Source organism: Sorex fumeus, unplaced genomic scaffold, assembly GCF_029834395.1.
Source record: "Sorex fumeus unplaced genomic scaffold, SorFum_2.1 ptg000079l, whole genome shotgun sequence".
In the NCBI taxonomy this organism is placed as follows: domain Eukaryota; kingdom Metazoa; phylum Chordata; class Mammalia; order Eulipotyphla; family Soricidae; genus Sorex; species Sorex fumeus.
In genome coordinates, this window is record NW_026606136.1 from 8,111,943 (window position 1) to 8,138,039 (window position 26,097).

General features: G+C 45.1%; 1 protein-coding gene across 3 annotated transcripts in view; it reads left to right on the forward strand.

The window, feature by feature from the left end:
• The window catches only part of HNRNPLL (heterogeneous nuclear ribonucleoprotein L like), a 44,126-nt gene that overhangs the window by 15,954 nt on the left and 2,075 nt on the right, over positions 1-26,097 (forward strand). Inside the window, exons 3-12 of one of the 3 annotated variants that reach the window (XM_056130602.1) lie at positions 6,417-6,654; positions 7,910-7,995; positions 9,990-10,086; positions 10,171-10,243; positions 14,604-14,675; positions 19,497-19,714; positions 22,159-22,280; positions 23,394-23,595; positions 24,662-24,719; positions 24,797-24,895. In XM_056130602.1, the coding sequence (XP_055986577.1) occupies positions 6,417-6,654; positions 7,910-7,995; positions 9,990-10,086; positions 10,171-10,243; positions 14,604-14,675; positions 19,497-19,714; positions 22,159-22,280; positions 23,394-23,595; positions 24,662-24,719; positions 24,797-24,895 (1,265 nt within the window). The remainder of the gene's footprint in view (positions 1-6,416; positions 6,655-7,909; positions 7,996-9,989; positions 10,087-10,170; positions 10,244-14,603; positions 14,676-19,496; positions 19,715-22,158; positions 22,281-23,393; positions 23,596-24,661; positions 24,720-24,796; positions 24,896-26,097) is intronic. The other 2 variants (XR_008794782.1, XM_056130603.1) reach the window with 2 other exon arrangements.

Genomic DNA, 26,097 nt, shown 5'->3' on the forward strand with positions numbered 1-26,097 from the left:
TTGCTCTTCACCCCTGGCTGGTGCGCTGGGTCTTTAATGGAGACCCAATTCGAGGTTTCTGTTGTCTGCACCCACAACGTTATGAGGGGTCTAAAAGGAATCCTGTTCTCTTAGGATTTATATCTTTTTTCTTTTTAAATTTATTTATTGAATCACCGTGAGAACAGTCACAGAGCCTTTCAGTTCAAGTCTCGGTCAGTCTCGATTAGTCATACAATGATCAAACACCTGTCCCTTCACCAGTGCACATTCTCCACCACCAAGAACCCCAGTATACCCCCCTCCCACCCACCCCCCGCCCGTGTGGCAGATTTCCACTTTACTCTCTCTCTACGTTGGATCACATTCAGTATTACGACAAAAGACCCAACCTTGTTATTTGGAATTTTCCCCAACATTCAGACCTGCGACAAAGACATCATTAGAATTTTTTTTTCCATAATTTTATTTATTTTTCTTATATTTATTTATTGAATCACTGTGGGAAAAGTTACAAAGCTTTCAGATTTAAGTCTCGGTCATACAATGGTCAAACACCTTTCCCTTCACGAGTACTCATTTTTCACCACCAAGAACCCCACCCACCCCTCCCAATGCCTGTGAGGCAGATGATTTCTACTTAACTCATCTCTACATTGATTACATTCATTATTTCGACAAAAGATGCACCATTATTGTTTAGAATCCCCCCCCCACCAATAGTCAGAATTGCTGAAAAGGCATTGTGAAATACTTTGTCTTCTATAGCTGGTTATGAGAATCATATAATGATTTTGGATTTCTGCAAAGAGCCAGATAATTACGAGATTGGTTTCTGTGCGTCTGGTGTTATGGCTGTGCCAGAGAGCCGCTCGTGGAGGGCAACTCGTGACCTCGGTAGGGCGTGAAGGACGAGCCAGTACCGCCTCCCTTCCCATGAGACTGCAGTTGCCACGTCACCGCTGGCTCATGCCTGACTTTCCTATAAGCTCTGAGGTGGCGGCCACCTTGCTACCAGGGGGGAAAAAGGTGGAAGGGAGCAACACCCTTTCCCTCCCGGGGCGGCGTGGCGCCATAGTTTAACACATGGTCCATTCACTTTTCTGCCGCTAGCTACTGTGCTCTGGATTAAGTCCTTTTGCCTCTGGAGCCATGGCCGTGCCGGAGAGCCGCTCATGGGGGGCATCTTGTCAGCTCAGTAGGGCGTGAAAGACCAGCCAGTACCGCCCCCCCCTTCCCATGAGACTGCAGTTGCCCCATCGCCGCTGGCTCATACCTGGCTTTCCAATAAGCTCTGAGGCGGTGGCCACCTTGCTACCAGGGGGGAAAAAGGTGGAAGGGAGCAACACCCTTTCCCTCCCGGGGAGGCGTGGCGCCATAGTTTAACACATAGGTGGTGCGGTCCAGATGCATTTCTGTCAAAAGCCGCTGGGCTTCGAGATTTGTTTCTGAGTCTCTGGGACCATGGCTGTTAATCAGCTTCATCAGGGGCCAGAGAGGCCGCCTGTAGGCGGCGACTCGGGGTCTTGCTGGGATGGGGAGGAAAGAGCCAGCTCCACCCCCAACTGGTGAGGCCCTGTGTGTCTTGTCACTGCAGGCCTAAACCTGACCGTCCAGTGGTCTCTGGAAGATGGTGGTCACTGGACCGTAAAGGGGAACAGGCCAAGGCATGAAACCTATTCCCACCTGGAGTGGCCCAGCACCAGTAACCCACTGCAGGAACAGAATGCATTTCTGCCAAAAGCCTTTTTTTTCCTTTTTTTTTTTTTTTTTTTTTGCTTTTTGGGTCACACCAGCAATGCACACAGGGGTGATTCCTGGCTCTGCACTGAGGAATTACTCCTGGCGGTGCTCAGGGGACCATATGGGATGCTGGGAATCGAACCCGGGTTGGCCGCGTGCAAGGCAAACTCCCTACCCGCTGTGCTATCACTCCAGCCCCTCGCCAAAAGCCTTTGGGTTCCAAGATTTGCCTCTGAGTCTCTGGGATCATGGCTGTCAAGCAGTTCGATCAGAAACCAGAGAGGCCATGCCTCCAATTATATAGCTGAGCCGGAGGTGGTTTGTGGGTGTGTCTCTCACATACCCAACTTCTGGCCATTTACTTTCTTGGTAATCTTTGCCTCAAGGTTTTGGGGTCTGGCCGAAGGCACAGCAGCAATTTCGGGGTATCTGGAAGTCTGACGGCGCCATCAGGCTGCTGATGCACTCGCCTCAGAGGTACAGATTGACCTGCTGACGGCACCATATCCCCGAAAATTTGTTTTCTATCGCTGATTATGAAGAGGATATGATGTCGTGTGGCCACAATAGTGGCCATGCGAATTTGGATTTCTGGTATTTTACTAATAAACCTAGAGGGATTACTGCAAGAAGATCCTGGGTTCTGAGATTGGTATGTGCCTCTGGGATCATGGTCAGTCAGAAGTCAGAGGAGACGTTTGAGGATGGCAACCTGGAGCATTGTCATGGCGGGGGCAGGGCCTGTTGCACCCCATCCCATGAAGCCCCACGTGCCTCGTCAATGCAGTCATACCTGGCTCTTCATTAGGCTCTAAAAGATGCAGACCACAGTGTTGCCGCCGCAAAGGGGGACAGGCGGAGGGACAGACACCCTTCCCTTCCCAGGGCGGCATAGCACCATAGTTAAATACACAGTCCAGATGTATTTCGGTTGGGCATTATCTTTTGCTCAGATTTTCCTACCACCACCGAAGCCTGATTTTCAGGGACAAATGTCAGATCATTTACTTTCCACTGATCACTTTGTATATCAGGAAATGTCGCGCAGCCTCATAAGCAGCTGCGCGGTTCAGAAAATAATCTTGGCGCCTGGATGCCAGAGCCCTGCTTGTAGAAGCTGATGGTCACTGGGATTCCATCTGGAGAAGGTGGGGAGACAGCACCTACCCCATCTGGGACCTCCCAATGATAGCGGCTCTGGATGGGACCCAGAGAATTCTCCGGAAGCTGTGGAGCCCTCCAGCCGGTTTTTTTCTTCGCTGCTGTGTTCTGTAAGATGGTGCTGGGGGCAGGTTGTGGGCGTGACTTCCGGAATCAGAGGTTGTCTGGGAGCCGGGGTGGCCCCATTGCAGTTCGGAAAAAAGTCCTGGTACCCGCATGCCAGAGCCATGCTTGTAGTAGCTCATGGTTGCAGGGATTCCATCTGGAGAAGGCGGGGAGACAGCACCTACCCCATCTGGGACCTCCCGATGATATCGGCTCTGGATGGGGCCCAGAGAATTCTCCGGGAGCTGTGGGGCCCTCCAGCCGGTTTTTTTCTTCACTGCTGTGTGCTGTAAGATGGCGCAGGATTTGTATCTTGCACTTACAGTTGAACTTGAATCCAGAGCATATTTCTGTATAATTTCATTTGATGTGGATGGGCTTCCCAGACTTGTAGAGCAGCAGGTGTTGGTTAATGCACTGGGCTGTTCCTGGCTTTTGAAGGTATAAAGATGAGTGAAGTGTGGTTTGTAGAAAATATAGTAGTAATTACCTTTCACTAGGGTTTTCTGTATGCATTGTTTCTCTAGTCTTTTTTTTTTTTTTTCCCCTTTTTGGGTCACATCCGGCACAGGGTTTACTCCTGGCTCTGCGCTCAGGAATTACCTGTGACGGTGCTCAGGGGACCAGAAGGGATGCTGAGAATGGAACCCGGGTTGGCCACATGCAAGGCAAACGCCCTACCTGCTGTGCTATTGCTCCAGCCCCATCTCTAGTCTTTTTCTTAATAAATTAGGGGCTGGAGTGGTAGGGCATTTGTCTTGGACGTGGCCGACCGGCTGACCTGGGTTTGATTCCTCTGCCCCTTTCGGAGAGCCCAGCAAGCGACCGAGAGTATCTCGCCCACATGGGAAAGCCTGGCAAGCTCCCTGTGACATACTCAGTATGCCAAACACAGTAACAACAAGTCTCACAATGGTGACGTTGTTGGGCCCACTGAGCAAATTGATGAACAACGGGAGGACAGTGACAGTGACAGGGGCTGGAGCAAAAGTACAGCAGGCAGGGTTTTTGCCTTGTATGGGGCTGACCTGGTCTCTATCCCCAGCACCCCATATGGTCCTCCGAGTGTGCCAGGAATAACACCTGAGCACTGCCGGGTATGGCTCCCAAGCAAACTGTTAAACAATGAAGGTGTAATTTATGTAAAATATTGATCCTCTGTTATAAAAACATACGATAATTACGTTTTTGAAACATTTTAAGCTTCTTGTTTTTGTAAGTAGAATATGCTGTTTTGTCGGCTGTGATTCCTATACTGTGACTTCTCTCCTTTATTTTTAAGAAGTAGAGGCCACTCCGAGTAGTGTCTAGAGCCACATTCTGTCGGGTGGGCTGAGAGTGGCGGTGACGCTGTGCTGGGGATTAGATGCAGAGCGTGGTATGGGCTAGGCCTGGGTGCTACCATTGCAGCTGTGTCGCACCATCTCTTTCCTGCTTGGGAGCAGGAGAGATACTGCAGTGGATAGAACACTTGCCTTGCACGTGGCTGACCCAGGTTTGAGCCCTAGCACACATGTGGTTTCCTGAACACAGAGCCAGAAGGAAGTCCTGAGAACAATGGGGTGTGCCCCCACCCCGTCCCTGCAGCTATTCATTTCAGGGCCCATGAGATAGCTCAGTTGACTGGAATGCATGCTTTGAAACAAGATGCCTGGGTTTGATCCTGGCATTGTGTCTGTGCTCCCCTGAGCACTACGAGGTGTGGCTCTGGAACACCAAAACGTTTTTACCTTCTGGCCTGGTTGCTGTAGGTGACCGTGGTGACTGTTGTGGTAAATGTCTTTCAGCCTTTATGAAGCATCTTTTTTTGACCACCCCTAGTGGTGCTCAGGGCTTACTCCTGGCTCTGTACTTAGAAATCACTCCTGGTGGGGCTCAGGAGACCGTATGAGACGCTAGGGATTGAACCCAAGTTAGTGGCATGCAAGGCGAGTGCCCTATGCACTGTCGTTTTTTCTAAAATTTTTTTTTACTGAATCACTGTGAGATAAACAGTTACAAAGCTGTTCATGGTTGGGTTTCAGGCATACAAAGTTCTAACACCTGTCTTTTCACCATCGTTCATTTCCTACCACCAGTGTCCCCAGTCTCCCTCTCACCCCCCACCCCCACCTGCCTCTACACAGATACCTCTCTCTCTCTCTCTCTCTCTCTTAATCTCTCTCTCTCTCCCCCCCTCCTTCCCTCCCTCCCTCTTCTCCTTCCTCTCTCCTCCTTCCTTGCCCCTTGCTCGCTCGCTCGCTCACTCACTCAGTCGCTGTCACTCTCTTTCCTTTTGGGCCTTATTGTTTGCAATACAGGCACTGAGAAGTTACCGTGTGTATCTCTTTACCTCCTTTCAGCACTCAGTTCTCAGTGCAGAGTGATCATTTCCAACTGTCATTGCCATAGTAGATTTATCTCTGTCCTGTCTCCACCACCACCGCCCTGCCCCACCCCTGCCCCTCTCGGCAGGTTCCAGCCATGGACCAGTCTTCCCTCATTCTGCTGTCCTGGCCTATTGCTTCAGCCTGCTGTTCTAAATTCTGAAGAGGAGGTTTTCTGTGTAAAATGTGGTCAGTTCAGACATAAAATATTTGGGTCTGTTTATCTTGAGGATAACTCTTCTTAGTATGATAAATGAAAGTAGTCAGTTATTAGTGGGAACTTCAAGAGAAGTAGCTTCTGTTGTTTGGGCTAGTCTTTTGTTGGGTTTCATCTCTTTCCCCCCCCTTTTTTTCCTTCAGCTTCTTTCTTCGGTCTGTGGGGGGGGGGAGGGGGGTTGTTTGGGCAACAAACCCAGGGTCTCACCGATGCAAGGCAAGTGCTCTGCTGTGGAGCTACCTTTTGGGCCATGCACCTTGATATTTTCAGTAGTGCTTTGAGGCTGTTTAGACAGCCTGGAAGTAAGTGAGGGGGTGCCGTTAGTAGCTGATAATGGAGAATTGTGCTTGGGAAAGATCTGAAGTGAACACGCTTGCAGCTCCGACTGGGATGAGCTTTCCAGTTTGCACTGTCCGCTTGCTATATACCAGGATTCATTTGGATGATTTAAGAAGTGACCGCCAAATATTTGTAGGTAATGAAGAATACTTGTGTTCTATCATTTCTATTAAAACCTGCTTTTGCTTGAGAATAGTGATAGCACAGCGGTAGGGTGTTTGCCTTGCGCATGGCCGGGCCGACCAACCCGGGTTCAATTCCTCCACCCCTCTCGGAGAGCCTGGCAAGCTACTGAGAGTATCTCGCCCACACGGCAAAGCCTGGCAAGCTCCCCCGTGGTGTATTCGATATGCCAAACACAGTAACAACAAAGTCTCCAATGGAGACGTTACTGGGCCCGCTCGAGCAAATCGATGAACAACGGGAGGACAGTGCTACAGTGCTTTGCTTGAGAATAAATGACTTCAACCTCTTCACTGCACGTTTATCCCTCCCAATCTCTGCAGCTATGTGATGATGATGCCGTTTAAACGGCAGGCTCTGGTGGAATTCGAGAACGTAGACAGTGCCAAAGAGTGCGTGACTTTTGCTGCCGAGGAGCCTGTGTACATTGCTGGCCAACAGGCTTTTTTCAACTATTCTACAAGCAAAAGGATCACGCGACCAGGAAATACCGACGATCCATCAGGAGGCAACAAAGTTCTTCTGCTGTCAATTCAGAACCCCCTTTATCCGATCACAGTGGTAGGTGATTTCGAGTAGCAGGCTTTCTTAGGGCTGGGAATGTGACTTGGCAATAGGGTGCGAGCCTTGAATTTATTTGACCCAGGGTTGAGTGGCACCATAGATTCTGGAATTTGGAGTGACAGATAAAATGATAGTCTTGGGACCGGAGAGATAGTACAGTGAGTAAGGTGCTTGCCTTTCATGCACTCAGCTCGAGTTCCGTTCCTGACACTACATATGGTGCCTGAGCATTGCCTGCGGATCACTTTAAAACAGAACAAAAATAAAATGAACAAGAGAAAAGACAAAGAAAAAGTTTCTTTTCACTACCATAATTGAAATACCTTTTTTCAGAAAATTTTTACTGTCAAATTTAATGAACAAAAGTTGGTGAGCACGGATGCTTAGAAGAACAGTCATCAGGAAAGCACAGTAACTTGAAATCAGGGTGGGCGGTTTGGTTCCCACCCCACAGCACTCGCCGGCTGGTGGCTCTGTGCTGAGGGGACGGTAATGCAGATCCAGGATTGCGCCTGGCTCAGGTGCATGCGCCGCACACTCCAGCACCCCTTGCCCCCAGTTTTTTGAGAGGTCTCCCAGGAAGTACTCAGTGAGTCTGGGATCACTCCTGGGGATACTTGCCCAGCTGTGTTTGGCCCGATTCAGCAGTGCTGGGTGGTACCGGAGCTCATCCAGTGCTCGGGTTCAAGAGACAAACTGAGGTTGGCATGTGCAAAGTAAGTGCTAACTTTAGCTAAATTTGTGGGATGTGATCAAAGAAACCTCTTGGTGGTGTGCTAGGTGATGTCTACTAATAACTCCTGAATCCGATAGAAGAGTAGGTGTACACATTGTTCGCTTTTTTAAGGTAGTGTATTAAAAACCTGGCCGATGTATGCGTATTTTCCTGCTTTGCCTCTTAGTAAAGTATCTTTAGTTGGGTCAGGGGAGCTAGTACAGTGGGTCTGCACTCAGGGGTCATTCCTGGTGGGGCTGGGAGCACCAAATAGAATCCCAGGGATCAAACCCAGGTGGGCCGCATGCAAGCCAAGCACCTTCCCTGCTGTGCTAGCACTCTGGTCCCAAGAATCTATGCTTTCAGTGAACTCTGTAATAGTGGCTTCCAACTAGACCTGTTACTGTGAAGCCTTTTTTAAAGTTGATCAGCAAATAAGATAATGACATCGTGACAGTTAGATGTTTTTAGCAAAACAAGTATGTAGCTTTAATGCTTTTCTGTATATGAAATAAGAAAGATTGTTTTCCTTCTCAGGATGTCTTATACACTGTGTGCAACCCTGTCGGAAAAGTGCAGCGCATCGTTATCTTCAAGAGAAATGGGATACAAGCAATGGTTGAATATCCTTTATTTGTAAATTTCTGTTGGCGTTTGACTGTTGTGTAATCGGCATCTTATTTTTCTTGCTTGGTCATTTCAAGGCAAGTGTTATTTACTTATCCCTCACTCCCCAAAGCGATTTGGTTAGGGTTTAAAGAAGGAATTTATTGTACCAATAGAAATTTTACTATACGTGATAGGAGTATTTGCCACCATAAAACAGCCCAGGGATTCACCTCATATTTTAATGCTTTTGAAAAATGGTTTTTGTTTTGGCCCATAGCTGCTGGTGCTGAGAGGCTGAGTATGGTGCCGAGAGCTGAACTGTGTTGATTCCATGCAAAGCCAGTACCTTAAGACTGTACTATGTCTCTGGCTTTTTATTCTTTTTAAATATCAATTTCATTATTTCGTTTTGGATCACCACTGTTGGTGTTCAGGGCTACTCCCTGCTCTGTATTCAGGGACCAGTCTGTGCCAGGAGCTCTTTGCTAAGTCCTTTGCTCTAAGCCCTTTGTGCTATCTCTTGGACCCTATTATTTTTTTGTAAAGTGGGGAACACTCCCTATGATTCTCAGCTGAGTGATGAGAGCTGACAGTTTGTATTCTAGGGCCACCATGCCTTCACCTCAGGTGCTCTGACCACATCGTGTCCATCAACCAGAACACATTCTTCCTGGAGCTGTCTGTTTCTTCTGACTGAACAGAGAAGAAACCCCCATGTTGGATTATGTGCATGCTTGTACTATTTTTTGGAATTGATTCCAAACAAACTTTTAACACAATCTTTCTGTAAAGCAGGTAATTTGGCAGCACAGAAATTTAAGACCCCACAAACCCTTTCCTGATTGGAATTTTAAGCAGTCATACCTTAAAGTAAGAGCATTTCCCTATGTGAACTTTGTTTCATATTGAGTAAAAAGAGCAAATTGCAGAATAGTGCACATAGTATAATCCAATTTTTATTTACTGTTTTTGGTTGTTGGGCCACACTAGGGTTGAGGGATTACCCCTTCCTCTGTGCCTCATGAGTTGCCCCTGGCAGTGCTTGGGGTTGTGGGGGAGACCAGGGTGCCAGGGATCAAACCCAGGACTCCCACATTCAGAGCATGCACTCAGCCCATTGAGCTCTTTCTCTGGCCCTAGTATTTTTTTTGGGGGGGGGTGCGGGCGTTACTGGCCCACTCGAGCAAATTGATGAACAACTGGATGACAGTGCTACAGTGATTTGGGGGGGGGGGGCACCTGACTGTGCTCAGGACTGATTCCTGACTCTGCTAAAGGGTCACTTCTTTCTGTTTTTTTTTTTTTTTCTGGGTCACACCCAGCAATGCACAGGAGTTCCTCCTGGCTCTTCACTCAGGAATTACTCCTGGAGGTGCTCGGGGGACCATATGGGCTGCTGGGAATTGAACTCAGGTCAGCTGCGTGCAAGGCAAATGCCCTACCTGCTGTGCTATTGCTCCAGCCCCTTAGGTATCATTTCTTATGAGGCTTGGGTGACACATGGGATGCTGGGGATGGAACCTGGGTTGGCTGCTTGCAGGGCAAATGCTCTACCCACTGTACTCTCTTTCTCTGTCCCCCTAAGTTTTTTTGATGATTTAGGAGAATTAATGCAGATTTTTAGGTTATATTATGTTTTCTTTGGTATTCTGGGCCTTAAAAATAAATTCTCCTTGGGGCTGGAGTGATAGCACGGTGGGTAGGGCGTTTGCCTTGCACGGGGCCGACCCGGGTTCGATTCCCAGCATCCCATAGGGTCCTCCGAGCACCGCCAGGAGTAATTCCTGAGCGCATGAGCCAGGAGTAACCCCTGTGCATTGCCGGGTGTGACCCAAAAAGCAAAAAAAAAAAAAAAAATTCTCCTGAAATTCCTCTAGAAATTTATTTGATAAAACACTTGTAAAAGTTAAAGTTATTTCTGATTATTTTCACTCTTTTTCTCAGGACTTGAGCAGTGATCAAATACTGGGTCTTTTAAGTCAGATCTGATTCCTTAATAGAACTTCATGTTTGAATCTGTTCTTTGTGCCCAGAAAGCCAAAGCAGCACTCAATGGAGCAGACATATATGCTGGATGTTGCACACTGAAAATCGAATATGCAAGGGTAAATATTCTCAAACATTTTGCCAAAGAAATAATTATGCCATGGATGTACAGTTCAAACTTACTTTCTTTTTGATCTTAACAGCCAACTCGTCTAAATGTTATTAGGAATGACAATGACAGTTGGGACTACACTAAACCGTATTTGGGAAGGCGAGGTAAGTATTCTGCATTTTAGAATGAACTTACTAAGTCTGCGACCATCTTTACATGCACTTAGGTTCCTTTTTCCTGAGATGAGCTAGTTCATTCCAATGAAAAACCTTGCTGGTGAATCATGCAGTGCTGGAAAATAACCTTGAGCATTAGTGCCCCCTCCTGGTATGTACTGAGCTGTTTATATGTAGTGCAACAAGGAGCCCACACATACAGGCACGCCCGCAGTTCCAGGACTTGCCTTTCTCCAAGCAGCTCTCTCTCTTTGGAGGAGAGGAACTGATTCAGAGTATTCTTACAAACTGCAAACCCGCACACTGCTTCTCTCTGGAAAGGACTTTCCCGCACGCTGGACGAGGCATTCAGAAGGCTAGAGGACTCCGGCAGGCTGACTGCACCTCTTCATGCACCACATCGGCAGCCGCAGAGCCCTCTGAGAAACGCAGACTCGCAACTCACCATGACTGCATACTGCATGCAACACCACCCCACGCTTTGAAAGGAGGACACTTACAGTACTGCAGACTTGCATGGGATGAGCCCCATGATAGACTGTGCCCATTTATGCACGCTGTGTGTTATATCGGTCCGATTGCCCGTAAGCTTTCAGTCGTAGGACTCGAGACTTTTCACTCATGAATACTAGACTTTGGTAACTACAGTGTTGTGAAATTTAATGCCCATTACTGTAACTGTTTGCAGCTTAGATTCAAGTTGTTAACTGGCATGTGACCAGGGCTCCTTTATCTTTAGGTTTTGGGAACTGATAATCTTCAACCAGTCCACACAGATACTAAAGATAAAAGGGTAGAAGGTGCCAACTTGCTGCACTAAAGCTTGATTTTGTTTCAGTTTTCTCAGCTGTGGACATTTAGCAGGATAATACAGTGAAAAAGTACATTTATGTGAAAAATGATTTTTTTTGTCTGGTTTGAGTTTTGTAAAGTGGCTGTTTATAAGTTGTCACTTTTTGTAACGATTTAAAGGTTATCACTCATGTCCACTTGTGTAACAAGAAACTTATATTTTAAATGTAGGGAAAAGTTGCATGTCTGTTCCAGGCAGATTATACTTAATAGATCTAAAGGTTTGGGGCCGGAGTGAAGTACAGTGGGTAGGACGCTTGCCTTGCATGCGGCCAACCTGGGTTCAATCCCCGGCACCCCATATGGTCCCCTGAGCACTGCCAGGAGTCATCTCTGAGCGCAGAGCCAGGAGTAAGCCCTGAGCACAGCCAGGCGTGGCCCCCAAAACAAAAAAGAAGAGATAAATCTGACGATGAGGGCATTTTATGGAGATGCGCTTTTACTTATAAATGCAGGAGCATAGATTTGACTTTCAAAATCGTTCAACTGTGTGGGAATTCTGGAATATACAAATTAAAATGTGGATGTGGATCTTGTAAAAACAAGGGGGCTGCAGTATTGGCTACATCTCCACTACAATATCGTGGCATGAACTACTTGTTGGAAGTCGACCATGTGCCTGTAAAAGTCCGTGTGGCATCCTAACTGTCCTGTGCAGTGGGGATTCTGCAGTGCGTGCGCTGCTGCCAAGGACAGCTGAGTGGCACCCGGACAGTCCTCTGCATGTGTGCATATCCAGGACTGGCCTTTCTCAGGTCTGCAGGAGATCATCTTGCCTTTTGCATGGGGGTCTGCAGACAGGTTGTATCACAATCCTGGCTGAACCCCAAGCACATTTTTTACTGCTCACAGAAGTCGGCTTGACATAGACTTGACACAGCTGAATGCAGTGCTGGAGTTCCAGAGCCTTAGTACTCAAAACAAGAGAACAAGTGGTTGATGAGAAATCTCTCACTTCTGTCAAACTGCAGTTGGTTATTGAACACTCAAGGGGTTGTTTGTTAACTTACTTAAATAGTGAATTTTGGTTACATTGCTCTTAATGTTTCTTAAAACATTTACAGATTTGCTTATTAATAGTATTTATTTATATTTAAAAGAAGATTTAAAGTTTACATAAAACCTCCTTAGATTAGTTTTTCTTCCAAGGCATTGCAGCCGGGAAAGTTTAGAAATGTGTAAGGTCGAGTGTTCAACAGTGAAATATAATTAAGGAAAGTAAAACAGAACTTCTAGTTGCTAAAGCTTTCAGGGATAAAGAATTCTTGTTTTCCATTTTCTTAACAGGTAGATATTTGTATGGCAAGACGAGCAGTTTCCGTTTTTGTTTATGTAGTGATTTCAGCTCATATAAAGTTGATATTTAATGATAACTTTTGCTACCAAGAAAAAGAGCCCTTTCATAAACATCGATTTTAAACAGTCCTTTTCAGCTCAAATTACATATTAGTGCAAAGAATTCTTAGCCTGGACTCCACCGAACCCCTCCAGAAGTGTTAAGCAAAATTGGCATGCATGTGTATTGTGGGGGAGGGGCGGGGTCCATCCACTGCTCCTGTCAGATTTTTGGTGAGTCCATGAAATGTTTCAAACCACTGTTCAGAGACCGATGCATGCAGTGTTCTACACACTTATGTTGTAAGTGACTTTGTATTAGATAGTGTTTAAAATAGATTTTATAATGGGAATGCTCAGCTCACAGAGACCTCAGAAATCATCTACTTTAATGTCTTCATCTTTTGAATGAAGATTGTTTCTGTGACTATACAGCAAACAAGTGATTAGATGGATTTTCCTGATTTCTTCAGTGCTGCTTTCTTTATAGTGAACTATTAATCAACTATGCCATTGTTATTCACGCTGTACCTTCAAAAGCACCATCATGGTAGTTTGGGTCAGGATTTCTGACCAGGTAGGGGAATTGGATGCAGTGTTTGTGCATGCTTCAGCAGAATTTCAGCAGGATGGACCAGCCGACTGGATTGGTTTAAGATCTGTGAGATGGAAGCGATGAGAGTTGCTGGAAAACTTGTCCTAGAAAGAAAATGAGGTGTTTAGTTGAGAGGGTAGGATGGTGGGAAAGAGGGGGAGATGCAGCAGAACTTCTAAGCATCTAGAGAAGGACAGTGCACGTATGAGACCTCAGATAGTATAGATTCTGGGTGGAGGATCAAGTCTTTTATACCGTCAAAATAATACTCTGATGATTTCGGACTGAAATAGTGAGTACCCATGTCCTGGTGTTGGGTTTGTTGAGGCTGTGATAGTCCTGGTGCACAGGGATGATCCTGCGAGAATCTGTGTACTGAGTGAAAGTTTAACTCCAGAACCGAGGAACTGGAACTCCAGTTCCTTCCAGTGCCAGGATGGCTTGTGATCAGAGTGCTATTTCTCTAGACTGAAGTGAAAATTCAAGTATTTCTCATCTCCCATAAGCCTCCCTTGTTTGTGTCTACGGTATATAGAAATCTTCCGGTTTTTTGGAAGGATGCCGGTGATTGAACCTGGGCCTCTCACATGCAAGGCAAGTGCTCTAGAGGCCAGCCCAGTGGAGTCTTGTTCATTGAATGTTCAAAGATTAGAATAACAAGACTCTTAAGTACATTACAAAAAATTTTGACACTAATCTGATTCTTTCTGAAGTATTGTAGGATTAAATTCTAAATATTGACTAAAAGAGGAAGTTTATTTTAGAAAAAAGTAATTTTCTTCTTTATGTCACGAATTTGGAGAAATTGGCATGCCTTTTCTGAAAAACATAGCTAGAATGAAAATTGTCCTTTAGGAGTGTTGTAGTACTTAAATCCAATAATGTAGCCCCCTTGGTTAGCTTTATCTTGGCATATTTAAACTTTGGGTGGAGGGTTCTCATGGTCCTGCCTGGTGTTCAGGTCTGTAGACAACGATCAATCTATGATATATAACACGGGCCAGTGATGTGCAAATTTCCAGCTCTCAAGTCAGTAGGGGTTTGTAAATATGTGTATGTACATACAAATACTCTGTGTTTACTGATTGTGAAACCATGTAATACAGGTTGTTGTTGGCTTATGCTGAACTTCTTGAAAGAAGCCCACTTTGAAAATGTGTTGCTGTTGAAGCTAATAGTATGATTCAGGTACTGTCTCTCAAAAGTACTGCACTTAACGCTCGTTTACAGACATGTATTGGTAAAACTCTGTACGGTGTCAAACCCTAGCATTGTGCACATTCACTTTCTGACAAGTATCTATTCTTCCCTTAAATTTGAAAAGCGTGTTTGTGTTTGGCATTTGCCACAAAGATACTTTCAAGTTAAGTGGAATTTGTTAGATAGAATTCCTTAAACTTTCGGTGTTTGTATTTAAATTGGATGTGAATGGGTGTTTAACGTTAACCAGGAATCATTTTTCTTTTATGAATTGTAATGGATGTTTTGAATGGGTGTTTCCCATGCGAGAACTCTGTTAAGTACTTGGGTCACATTGTTAAAACCATGTTTCTACTTTTGTGTCAGATAGAGGAAAGGGTCGCCAGAGACAAGCCATTTTGGGAGAACACCCTTCTTCGTTTAGACATGATGGCTATGGTAAGTTTGTCAAGGCAGAAGGAAGGTAGTATAGACGAACTACTAGAATCGTTGCATTTCTGATGAAGAATGGCACACTTCTTCTCTCTCTTTTTCCTGCTCACCTGACTTGGTTTCTATGGTATTAATCTCCTAAAATGAATTACTAAGGAGTGATCCAAAATCCTTTGTTTTCTTAGTATATATGATATATAAGCCATTGAGATAAATGAGAGCTATTGGTTGGGTTTTGGAAAGCTTCTGCCATTCTATTTCAGTTTGGTTTGGCTTTGAATAGTAATGGGCTCCGGTCTTTTAGAGGACCAAAAAGTATTATCGCTTAGTGTGTTTTCTTCAATCCTAGCAAAAAAGAACAAAGAGGAATTTGGAGTACTAAAGGCAGAGAGAAGGGGGTATTTATGGAAAAGGAAGCATTTTTCTGGTTAGACCCTTAATTCTTTTAGTTTTATAGTTGGTTATTTTGGCTCTGGGTAAGTTTGTACTCATTCTTAGAACTGCAGTTTTAACGTTTGCTATGTTGATGAGGTTATGAAACCTAGAATAACAATTTCCCCCAGGAATAAAGAATTCGTTAGACTATTGTCGTTGTAAGTAAATGTTGAGGATTGCTATCGATAAGACTTTTCACTGGTTATAAATTCTGTGCTCAAGATTCCACGGTAGTTTATATGACAGCGGAGATGAAGTTAACGTGAAAACGATCAATCACTCTAGAATAAATCTGAAGGTTGCTTTAGTGAGTATGTTCCTTGATCACTTTTCTTAGTTGTTCTTTCACAGAGAAAATGTGGTTGTTTGGGTAGTTCTGAGCTGACAGTCAGGAAGCACTTGGGAACCCACTGTCCCCCGTACTGGAGGGCTCCAAAGGAGTGGCAGATGGGCTGTTTACAGGGTAGCTGGGCAAGAGCAAATGTACCATGGCTGTTTGCTAGAGGCTAAAAATCATTTTGCTGAAGGGCTTAGAAAAATCTGTAAAAGGATAAGATGGAAGGTAATACTGTCGACAGACTATTTTCTCAGCATAGGTTTTCAAGTTTGCCTTTCTTTATAAAATAACATTTTACTGAAAAATCATAAAAGCATTTTATATAATATTTTATATTAGGTTCCCTTAGAAGAACTTTTAAGTGTAAATGCCCGTTGTGAAATTCTTTGTCAGTTCGTGTGTGTGTGTGTGCGCGCGTGCACGTGTAAATCTTAAGGCTGAATCTGAGACAGGAGAGAGTACAGCTGGTACAATGCTTGCCTTGCATGTAGCTGACCTGGGCTAGATCTTCAGCACCCGAGGAGTGATCCCTGTGGGAGGAGTCAGAAGTAAGCTTTGAGCATAGCTGGTGCGGTCCCACAACAAAACAGGACAAAAAGAATTGAAACTTCCTCAAAGTGCAAGATTCTTGGAAGTGTCTGTTGCACAGTAGGACTTGTAAGGAGTCCTGCTGGGAGGGGATGGGGGAGTTGAGGGGCACCTTGTTCTGCTTTATTCAGGGAGTAAGCACTGTAAGGAGAGAGGCTTGAAAAGTCAGCAGAGAAAACGGGGCAAAAGCAGAGCGGGACAGGGTGCCAGTGGTACTGGGCAGTTTTTGCCTTTCATAGCTGTATCCTTTCAGCAGTTCGGCATAACAGGTTTATTTGCAAATTATACTTTCTGAGAGTATGGAGAAAAGAGACAATAAAAATGTTATTTAGATTAAATTATTCCAGTAAATAATACATAGCTGCAGTAAAAACTTGGATTTTCAGGACTCTTTGATATGTTGGTTTTGTTTTGGGGTCACAGGGGCTGGTATTCTGGGCTTACCCCGGCTCCTGCTTAGTACCCGGGGCTTACCTGGTTCTGCTCCTTAACCCATATATGGTCCCAGAGAGTTTTGTTTGATTTGTTTGTTGGGTTACACCCAGCAGTGCTCAGGGCTTACTCCTGGCTCTGTACTCAGAAATCACTCCTGGTGGGCTCGGGGGACCATATTGAATGCTTGAGATGGAATCTGGGTCAGCCCTGTGCAAGGCAAGTGCCCAGCCCACTGTACTATCACTTCAGCCCCAGTGCTGGGCATTTGAACCGGAGTTGGCCATGTGCAGAGAGCATCCAACTTAGATCCCAGTCCTTGAATTTTAAATTCAGAAATCCCAGCATTGGGGCTGGAGTGATAGCACAGCAGGTAGGGCGTTTGCCTTGCACGCGGCTGACCCAGGTTCAATTCCCAGCATCCCATATGGTCCCCTGAGCACCACCAGGAGTAGCTCCTGAGTGCAGAGCCAGGACTAATCCCTGTGCATTGCCAGGTGTGACCCAAAAAGCAAAAAATAAAAAAAAAAAAAAAAAAAAAAAATAAATCCCAGCATTGAGAGGTAAGCAGATAGACGTTCTTTACTTGGAATGTGAAAAAAATGAATTTATACTCTTGACTCAGGAAAAATGTACATGTTACAATTGTGGTTGCATCTTTGGACATAGTTACTGGACCAAAGACTTATGTTTTGAAAACTGGAAGTACCCTTAAGATGTTAATAATACCACTTGTGTAACATTTTTGCACAAGTAAACTTTCTAAATACCTGAAATAAGTTTTTAAGCCCCCAAACTGTATGCATGAATATTTAGTATGAAAATTCTTTTTTATTTATTTATTTTGAAAATTTTTATTGGTAAATCACCATGAGGTACAGTTGTGGACTTACAATTTTTTGTGCTTGGGTTTCAGTTATACAGTGATTGAGTACTCATCCCTCCACCAGTGCCCATTCTTCAGTGCTCCCAGTATCCCTCCCACACCTGCTTTAGTATGAAAATTCTTAAACGACTTTTTGTTGTTGTTTTGGGTTTTGGGCCACTCTGGGTATTGCTAAGGGCTTACTCCTGGCTCGGCACTTAGGAATTACTCCTGACAGTGCTCGGGGACCATGGGATGCCGGATAGAACCAGGGTGGGCCACAGCTGCTCTGCCTGCTGTGCTACTTCTCTCGCCCTTGACTTTTTTTTTTTCTTGAACCTTTTAGTGTGTAAGTGATTTGGGCTGGAGCAGTAGCACACGCAGCAGACATGACCGCTCTGGGTTTGATTCTTGCGCCCCTCTCGGAGAGCCTGGAAAGCTACCGAGAATATCTCGCCCACATGGCAAAGCCCGGCAAGCTCCCCGTGACGTATTCAATATGCCAAAAGCAGTAACAGCAAGTCTCACAATTTGTTGTGAGACGTTACTGGTGCTCACTCGAGCAAATCGACGAACAGCGGGAGGGCAGTACAGTACAGGACAGCAAGTGATTTGATTCTGATGCCTCCGGGTCATAATTACAACCATCAGTTACTCTTTTGGATCGAATTTGAACGTGACCTGTGGCTGTGGATCTTAAAGCTTTGGGCCATGGCAATCTTAAGCAGAGTAGAAATTCCCTATCTCCCTTACCACGCATCTTTTCCATTTTCCATTAAAAGAGAAAATTCAGGAACCAGAGCAATAGTACAGCGGGTCCAATCTTTGCCTTGCACGCTGACCCAGGTTTGATTCCTGGCATCCCATGTGGTCCCCTGAGCCCGCCAAGGGTGATTTCCTGAACCAGGAATAAACCCTGCCGCTGTAAATGAGCACTGCTGGGTGTGCCCCAAAACAAAAACAAAAATTCAGTATTAATAGGCAAGTACTATTACTCTAGAAACAAAAGATAGTAAAGAAGGTAGTATAATGTGTATAGTTCTACGATAGGAATAAAAACGATGTTTATATTTCACAGTCGGTACCAGAGCCCAGGATATGTCCAGTTGCTAACACATGACTCATCATGAGCTGTTGATTACTTTGACAAGCTGTTAGGCTCTGGAAGGCAGCTGCAGGTCAGGACAGTGCTGCTGCCGCTGCACTGACCGAGTCCTTCCACAGATGACGGAACACGCAGTCTGTGTCTTCCCCGGGAGGCTTTCCGTGGTAGACTGGGGCTGTTTTTAGAAGGCAGGATACTGAACTGAGTTTTCACATGTGTTTCGCTCTGTGCTGTGAATGTCAGTACACAGAAGAGCTGAGTGAGTGGCAAGTCTTATATAAAGACGAGGCCAGGGGCGTTGCTGCCTCCTCTCTTGCCTTCTCATTGGGAAATAAGGAAGGATTTGCGCTTGGGGCTTGGTTTCTAGCACAGCAGGAAGATCTCTGCATGTCTGAGGGCCTATACCTCTGTAATCACTAAGGCACCCAAAATGTGTGGACTTAGTGCTCCGACAGGGTTCTCATGCCTCTGTTCTTGACAAATGTGCCCGGTGCCCACTTTCGGTATCAGTTTCTCCACACTCAGCTTCTGGTTACTTTGAATCTAGTGGATGGAAAAGTCCAAAGTTGTTTACTGCTTGCAAGTTGGTTGTTACGTCGATTATCTCGGATGAGACATGGATCACTGTATATTCTGTAGCGTTTTCTTCTGGATTCTTGACTTTGTTTTCTGAATAATACAAAAATTCCAGAATACTTGAGGTATTAATTAAATGCAGGGTTTTAGTTTCCTAAAATAGAAGAGAATAAATTTTACCCTGAAAGTGTGTGAGTTGTATTCTATAGTGACCCAAATATTTATATTGATTTCCCCTACTTAACTGTAGCCTGATCTTACAAGTTTTTGTTAAATATAATTTTAAAAATATAAATTTTAGCCTTATGTATGCAGGTGTGTACTAAAGGTCAACAAATAAATACAGATTATATTAATTCCCACAGGTTATTTCAATATTCACACATTTCAGTTTTCCCTGGACATCAAACTAGTTAGTAAGATTTCATCTTTTTGTGCGAAGTGTCTGTGCTAAAATCATGTCTTGGTTTATTTTTTGGTCATTTCTAGGTTCCCATGGTCCGTTACTGCCCTTACCCAGCCGTTACAGAATGGGCTCTCGAGACACCCCTGAGCTTGTTGCGTATCCGCTCCCGCAGGCTTCTTCCTCCTACATGCCTGGAGGAAACCCCTCAGGCTCAGTTGTGATGGTCAGTGGACTACATCAGTTAAAGATGAACTGCTCAAGAGTCTTCAACCTATTCTGCTTATATGGAAATATTGAAAAGGTAAAGTTTATTTTATATTGCTTCTCTGGATTCCAGAGTAGAAAATGTAAGGATCGGCGAGATAGCATAGGGCACTTAACTTGCACACAGCCAGCCCTGGTTTGATCCCCAGCACTGCGTATGGTCGTTCCCCTAAGTACCACAGGAGCCTTCCCTGAGCACAGAGCCAGGAGTATGTCGCTAAGTGTTGTGACACTCCCCAACCCCCATCAAAGCAAAACATACCTTTTTTTTTTTTTCTTTTTTGGGTCACACCCGGCGATGCACAGGGGCTACTCCTGGCTCTGCGCTCAGGAGTTACTCCTGGCGGTGCTCAGGGGACCATATGGGATGCTGGGAATCGAACCCGGGTCGGCCGCGTGCAAGGCAAACACCCTACCTGCTGTGCTATCTCTCCAGCCCCAAAACATACGTTTTAAATGATACACGGGGATATGTTGAATTAAAGCCAGTCATAATTCATTCAAGATTTATGTATGGTCTTTCTTCCCCGACTGGCCTCTATATCCCTGGGGATGCTGGAGAATGTGCCAGGTGTCCAGTAGACATAGCCTGCTGGAGGTCTTGGGCCCAGAGAGGGACAGTACTAATGCCACGTGTTTAGCTGATGTTTAGTTACTCTCTGGATTAAATCAAGAGAGAAATTGAGCAACTCATTTGATACAAAAGCTAAAACTGAGTTTTGCTGTAATACAGTTGTAGAATAAAATGCTCAGCTGGCCCATTGAGAGTTGGTTGCTGCCGTGATAGGCGTAAGGGCTGTGTTGCTTTTGCTGTGGAAGTTTATTCTCAGTATTTCTTTACAGTTGGCAGGTTAGAAGGAAAGCGTGTTCAAGGTACTTGAAGTTTTGTGTTACTTAATAGTGTTCAGAGACTTTCCAAACATTAATAAACACTTTGCCTGATGGCTTATCCTTATGTTACGTACTAAAGTTGAAGTGATCTAAGAGGATAAATAGCACCTGCCCTGACTTGGAAAGTCGTTAAAATGTGCCTGTTTTATCACCTTGCATAAGCATTTACAGTGATGAGAAGAATTCAGAGTCATGTGGAGTTTGATATTGGTGTGTTGGGGCCAATCCTTGTTCTGCACTCAGGGATCACTCCTGGTGGGCTTGGGGGACTACATGAGGTTCTGGGGATCAAACACAAGTCAGCCGCTTGCAAGTACCCTACCTGCTGTACTATTGCTCTGGCCCAGCCATCTGGTATTTTTTTGTGCAGCATATATTTATAGCTTTTTAACTATGTTTTGAATAACTTTAAATTATTTACTCAACATTTTGGAGTTTTGCTCATTTCTTTCTGGTTTTTTTTTTTTTTTTGCTCTTTTGGGTCATACCTGGTGATGCACAGAAGTTACTCCTGGCTCTGCCCTCAGGAATGATTCCTGGAGGTGCTTGGTGGACCATATGGGATGCTGGGAATTGAACCTGGGTTGGCCGCGTGCAAGGCAAACGCCCTTCCCGCTGTGCTATTGCTTCAGCCCCAGTTTTGCTCATTTCTTGACCTGAGATGTGTACTGCTGGCTTTTCCATCTGGAGAAGCCTGTGTTTTCTCTTGAACATATCTCACTCTCTGTCTCTCCCCTTATATTTTTCCAAACATATCTTTCTAAATAGAGCTTTTACTTTAGGGGCTGGAGTGATAGGATGGTGGGTAAGGTGCTTGCCTTACATTTGGCTGACCCAGGTTCAATCCCCGGCATTCCATGTGGTCCTCTGAGCACTGCCAGGAGTGATCCCTGAGCTCAGAGCCAAATGCTGAGCGTTGTCTAGGTGTGTCCTCCTCCCCCCCCCCCCAACCCAAAAACAAACCTTTAGCTTAAAAAATATTCTAGCTTACCTAGAGGAATATGCACTTTGTTTACTTGGGGGCCCCCCCAGGGGTGCTCGGGCTTCCTTCCGTTCCCAGGGACCACTCCTGACAGGGTTTGGTTGGTTGCTGAGGATCAGACCCGGGACAGCTGCATGTAAGGCAAGCGCCCTCCCTGCTCGGATATGTCCGTGGTGATCATGTCTGTTATGCTCATCATCCAATCTCCATAATGCTTAGCATAATGCTTACTAAAAGGCCCTGGGCTGCGAGGGAGAGCCGGTCAGTCAGTCACCCCATTGAGTACCACGGTTGGGTCTGCTGGCCCGGCTGCTTGGCTGGGTCTTCTTCCTCTCCCACCACTCCATGTGCTCTGGGTATTGGGTCGGACAGGACGGGACTTTCTTCGGTGGAGGGTATTCAAGTTGTTCTCCTAAAATCTCCAAATTGACGCTGAAAATATACCAGACACTTAATGTTTGTCAAGTGCAGAAATGATGATGAGTCCCGCCAGATGCTGTCATCGTCCCTGTAGCTCAGAGAAATGACCTTCCTCAGTCAGTGAGCTGTGCCCCTCTTCAGTGCTTTCCAGCAACTCAGTTTGCTTGTTTGTGATTTTGTGTTTGCAGGTGAAATTTATGAAGACTATCCCTGGTACAGCGCTAGTGGAAATGGGTGATGAATATGCCGTAGAAAGAGCTGTCACACACCTTAACAACGTCAAATTATTTGGGAAAAGACTTAATGTTTGGTAATTTTCTTAAGTATTAACTTTAAATGGATAGTGAAGGTGTGGTAACTTTGACCATCAACATTCACCTTGCTGTAAGCCTGCTACCTAAACCACAATGGAAGAATCACCTAGACATTTGCTTCAGTAGGAGGAGGTCTGCTTCCTGGAGGGAAGCTGCCACAGAGGGTGGGCATGGCGGGGTTGCATTTAGGACAGAGAAGAGACCACTGTGACAGTGATAGTTGGACATGGTCACTCTGGACAAGAACTGAGTGCCGAAAGGAATAAAGGGATATACATGAAAATCTTTCAGTAACTGTACTGCAAATCACAGTGCCTGAAAGGACAGAGAGGGAGGCAGTGAGAGGAGGAGGGAGGGAAGGGGGAAGAGAGGAGAGAGACACAAAGTGTCTGCCATAGAGGTGGGGGTGGGGTGGGATTGGCAGGAGGGAAACTGGGGACATTGTTGGCGGGAAATGTCACTAGCGAAGGGATGGATGTCGGACTATTATGTGGCTGAAATCCAGTCTTGAATCAGTCGTAACTACGTATCTCAAAGTGATAGATGCAATTGAAATATACGCATATTGTAAAGGAGTTGAGGACACCTGAAGTTCGCAGCTACGGTGTTGTCATTTTCAGCAAGGTATTCAGATCGTAGTTCAGGGGCCAGAGTGATAGTCTGGCAGCTAAGGCACTTGCCTTGCATGCAGCCGACCCGGGTTCAGTTCTCGGCACCCCATATGGTCCTTAAAGCACGCCAGGAGTGATCCCTGAGCTTAAAGCCAGGATTAAGCCCTGAGCACCACTGGGTGTGGCCCCAAAACAAAACAAACATCGTATTGTTTAGATTTCACTTATCTAGAAGTTTTATGATAATAGATTGCAAGTTTAGTTTTTCTAATATGAAAATTTAAATAGATTTCTCCCTCTGGTATTTAAACTCACGTAATTTAAATGAAGTATTTGCATAAATGTTTTAAAATGTTAAATATTTAAGCTACTCAAATAACTGAGTATGATTTTTTTTTGGTTAAGATCAACGCAGGCAAAATATATTAACATTTGAGACCTCTTACTGCTTTTTCCTAACAAGGTGTATGCTGTATTTTTTCCCTTTCCAATCTCCAGTGTGTCTAAACAGCATTCAGTTGTTCCAAGTCAGATATTTGAGCTGGAGGATGGTACAAGTAGCTACAAGGATTTTGCAATGAGCAAAAATAATCGCTTTACAAGTGCTGGCCAAGCGTCTAAGAACATAATCCAGCCCCCCTCATGTGTGCTGCATTATTATAATGTCCCGTTGTGTGTAACAGAAGAGACCTTCACAAAGGTAGTCACTGAAATACAGATGTAAAGAATGTTCCTTTTTCTGGGGCCGGAGAAATAGTACAGCGGGTAAGGCTCTTGCCTTGCACGCAGTGACCTGGGTTTGATCCCCGGCATTCCCGATGGTCCCCTGAGCCTGCCAAGAGTGATTTTTGAGTGCAGAGCCAGGAGTAAGTCCTGAGCATCACCAGGTGTGACCCAAAAACAAACAAAAATGGTACTTTTTCTCTTAAATACTGTCTCTTATTTAGCCTCCTTATCTTAAAGTCTCCTGTTTCTTTTGCTTTTGATAGTGTTCTGTGATTTATTTGCTAGTTCATTATTTGCCCATAGTATTTTTGATCTCCATTCCTCACTGGTTCCTTGTTGTCATTTTGCGGCTCCATCTTTTTGAGTTTGAGTTTGAATGAAGATATTAATTCTGCATTCAGAATTTTATTTTATTTTTTTAATTTTAAGCAGTGACAGACGATACTTTTACTGGTAGGGTTTTGTGGGCAGAAAATTTTTCCACCGTGTTCTAAAATCTTACCCATGACAAAAGCTTTTTTTTTTCCTTTTTTTCACTGTAAGAAGTACTTCAGAGTTTTTTGGTTTTTTTTTTTCAAACTTGACTCCCTGTCCTATGTACTAAGATAAATTTCACCATTTCTGAGAATATTATTTCAGTTATAAGGCTGGTGTTTTTACTGTTTAATACTGTTCACTATTGAATTATTTACTAATTTTATTAGACTACCACTATTTCATTTTGTTTTGTTTTTTGGGGCCTTGACTGGTGGTGCTCAGGGGCTACTCCTGTCTTGTTGCTTGGGGATCACTCCTGCTTGACTCAGGATCATGTTTGTGCTGGGAATTGAAGCCATGTGGGAACATGCTCTCTCTCCAGCCCCTAAACTGTCGCTGTCCTAATTGATTTTGTCATCCAGCTTGATGCCTAAAAATATCTTTGGTTTAATCAATTCATGCTGCACTCAAACACACCTTCAGTCCTACCATAGATTTATTTTCTCGACAAGTAGGAATGTTACTAGGGCACATTTTAATGGAGTTTCACATTTCTTTGGCAGTTGTGTAATGATCATGAAGTTCTTACATTCATCAAGTATAAAGTGTTTGATGCAAAACGTAAGTGAACTTACCCTCTTTTTAACTTTTGTTGCTTAATTGGTAAGCAATTAATAACTTGGTTCTGTTTGTTCTAGCCTCTGCCAAAACACTTTCGGGGCTTTTAGAGTGGGAGTGCAAAACCGACGCCGTCGAAGCCCTGACAGCACTGAATCACTACCAGATACGGGTTCCAAGTAAGTCTGCCTGGGAGCTTCCTCTACAGACATTGTGGACACTTGGAAAAGTAGCAGACTTGGTTTGGTTTTTCAATCCAGAAAAGTATAAAGGTCTGAGAAAGGCATAAACCCTCCCCATTAGCCTAGTATTTATGTTAAGCTGCGTGTTGTATAATTGCAATAGGAGGTGCTTAAAACAGCAAATATTTTCACCCTCTCCAGGGTCAGTTCACTGCGGACGGCTCCGATCTTTTTTCAAGGTTCCAGTTGAGCTGGTATCTGGCCTTCCTGTGGGCTGGGACGTCTGCGTCCACAGCACTCACGGGTGTGTGCAGTTCTGGGGAGGCCACACTGAATAGTTCCCATTTGCTCTCTTTTTGGGTGGGTGGGGGGAAGGTTTTACCGAGTGAAATTGTACTTGGCAGTACTGCCTTGGATGCATTGCCACGCACTTCAGGGCCAGAACCCCCAGCTAAGAACTGTGTACTCTGTACCATGGCATTTGAAGCGTAGTGTGGGCGCTGCTGAGGTCGTATCAGCTTGTCCTTGGAAGCTGACGGGACCAAACTCAGCTCTGACGAGTGGTTAACGCAGAGGCCCTCTGCTGGAACACTCGGAAGCGGGGTGCAGCTCACCCACTGATGTGACCCTTGGCCCGCCGGGAGTGTTGCCTGAGCTTCACTAGATGTGGTCTCAAAACTACAACAGTACAACATAACATGAAGAAGGGAGCTCTTCTGGGCCTCTGGGGTCGCGGTCATCTCTCAGAACCAGAAGGTCAAGACGGACGGGAGCAGAGACGCAGACGCCAGTGCTTTTGCATGGGGTTTCATAGTCCTGTCTGTCTCTGGGTTTGGAGCAGCACCTGGCTATGCACAGGGCTTACTCTTGGCTCTCTGCTCAGGAATCACTTCTGGCTCTGGTCAGGGACGTATTCAAGGTTCAAGTCCTTAAAGACGGAGACACTTTTTAACCTCTGGATACTTTGAAAATACTGATATATATGACTTTTTATGTGAATCTCCCCCAAGGAATTGTAGGTGTTTTGGGGAAGGGGGTTTGATACTACCTTGGCGATCCTCAGGGGTAACTCCTGTCTCTGCACTCCTTGTGGTGCTCAGGAAGCCAGGTGGAGTGCCAGGGATCAAACCCAGGTGGGGCCCATACAAAGCACGTGTCCTGCCTTGCTGTGCTGCACTCTCTCCAGCCCCAGAGGAGCT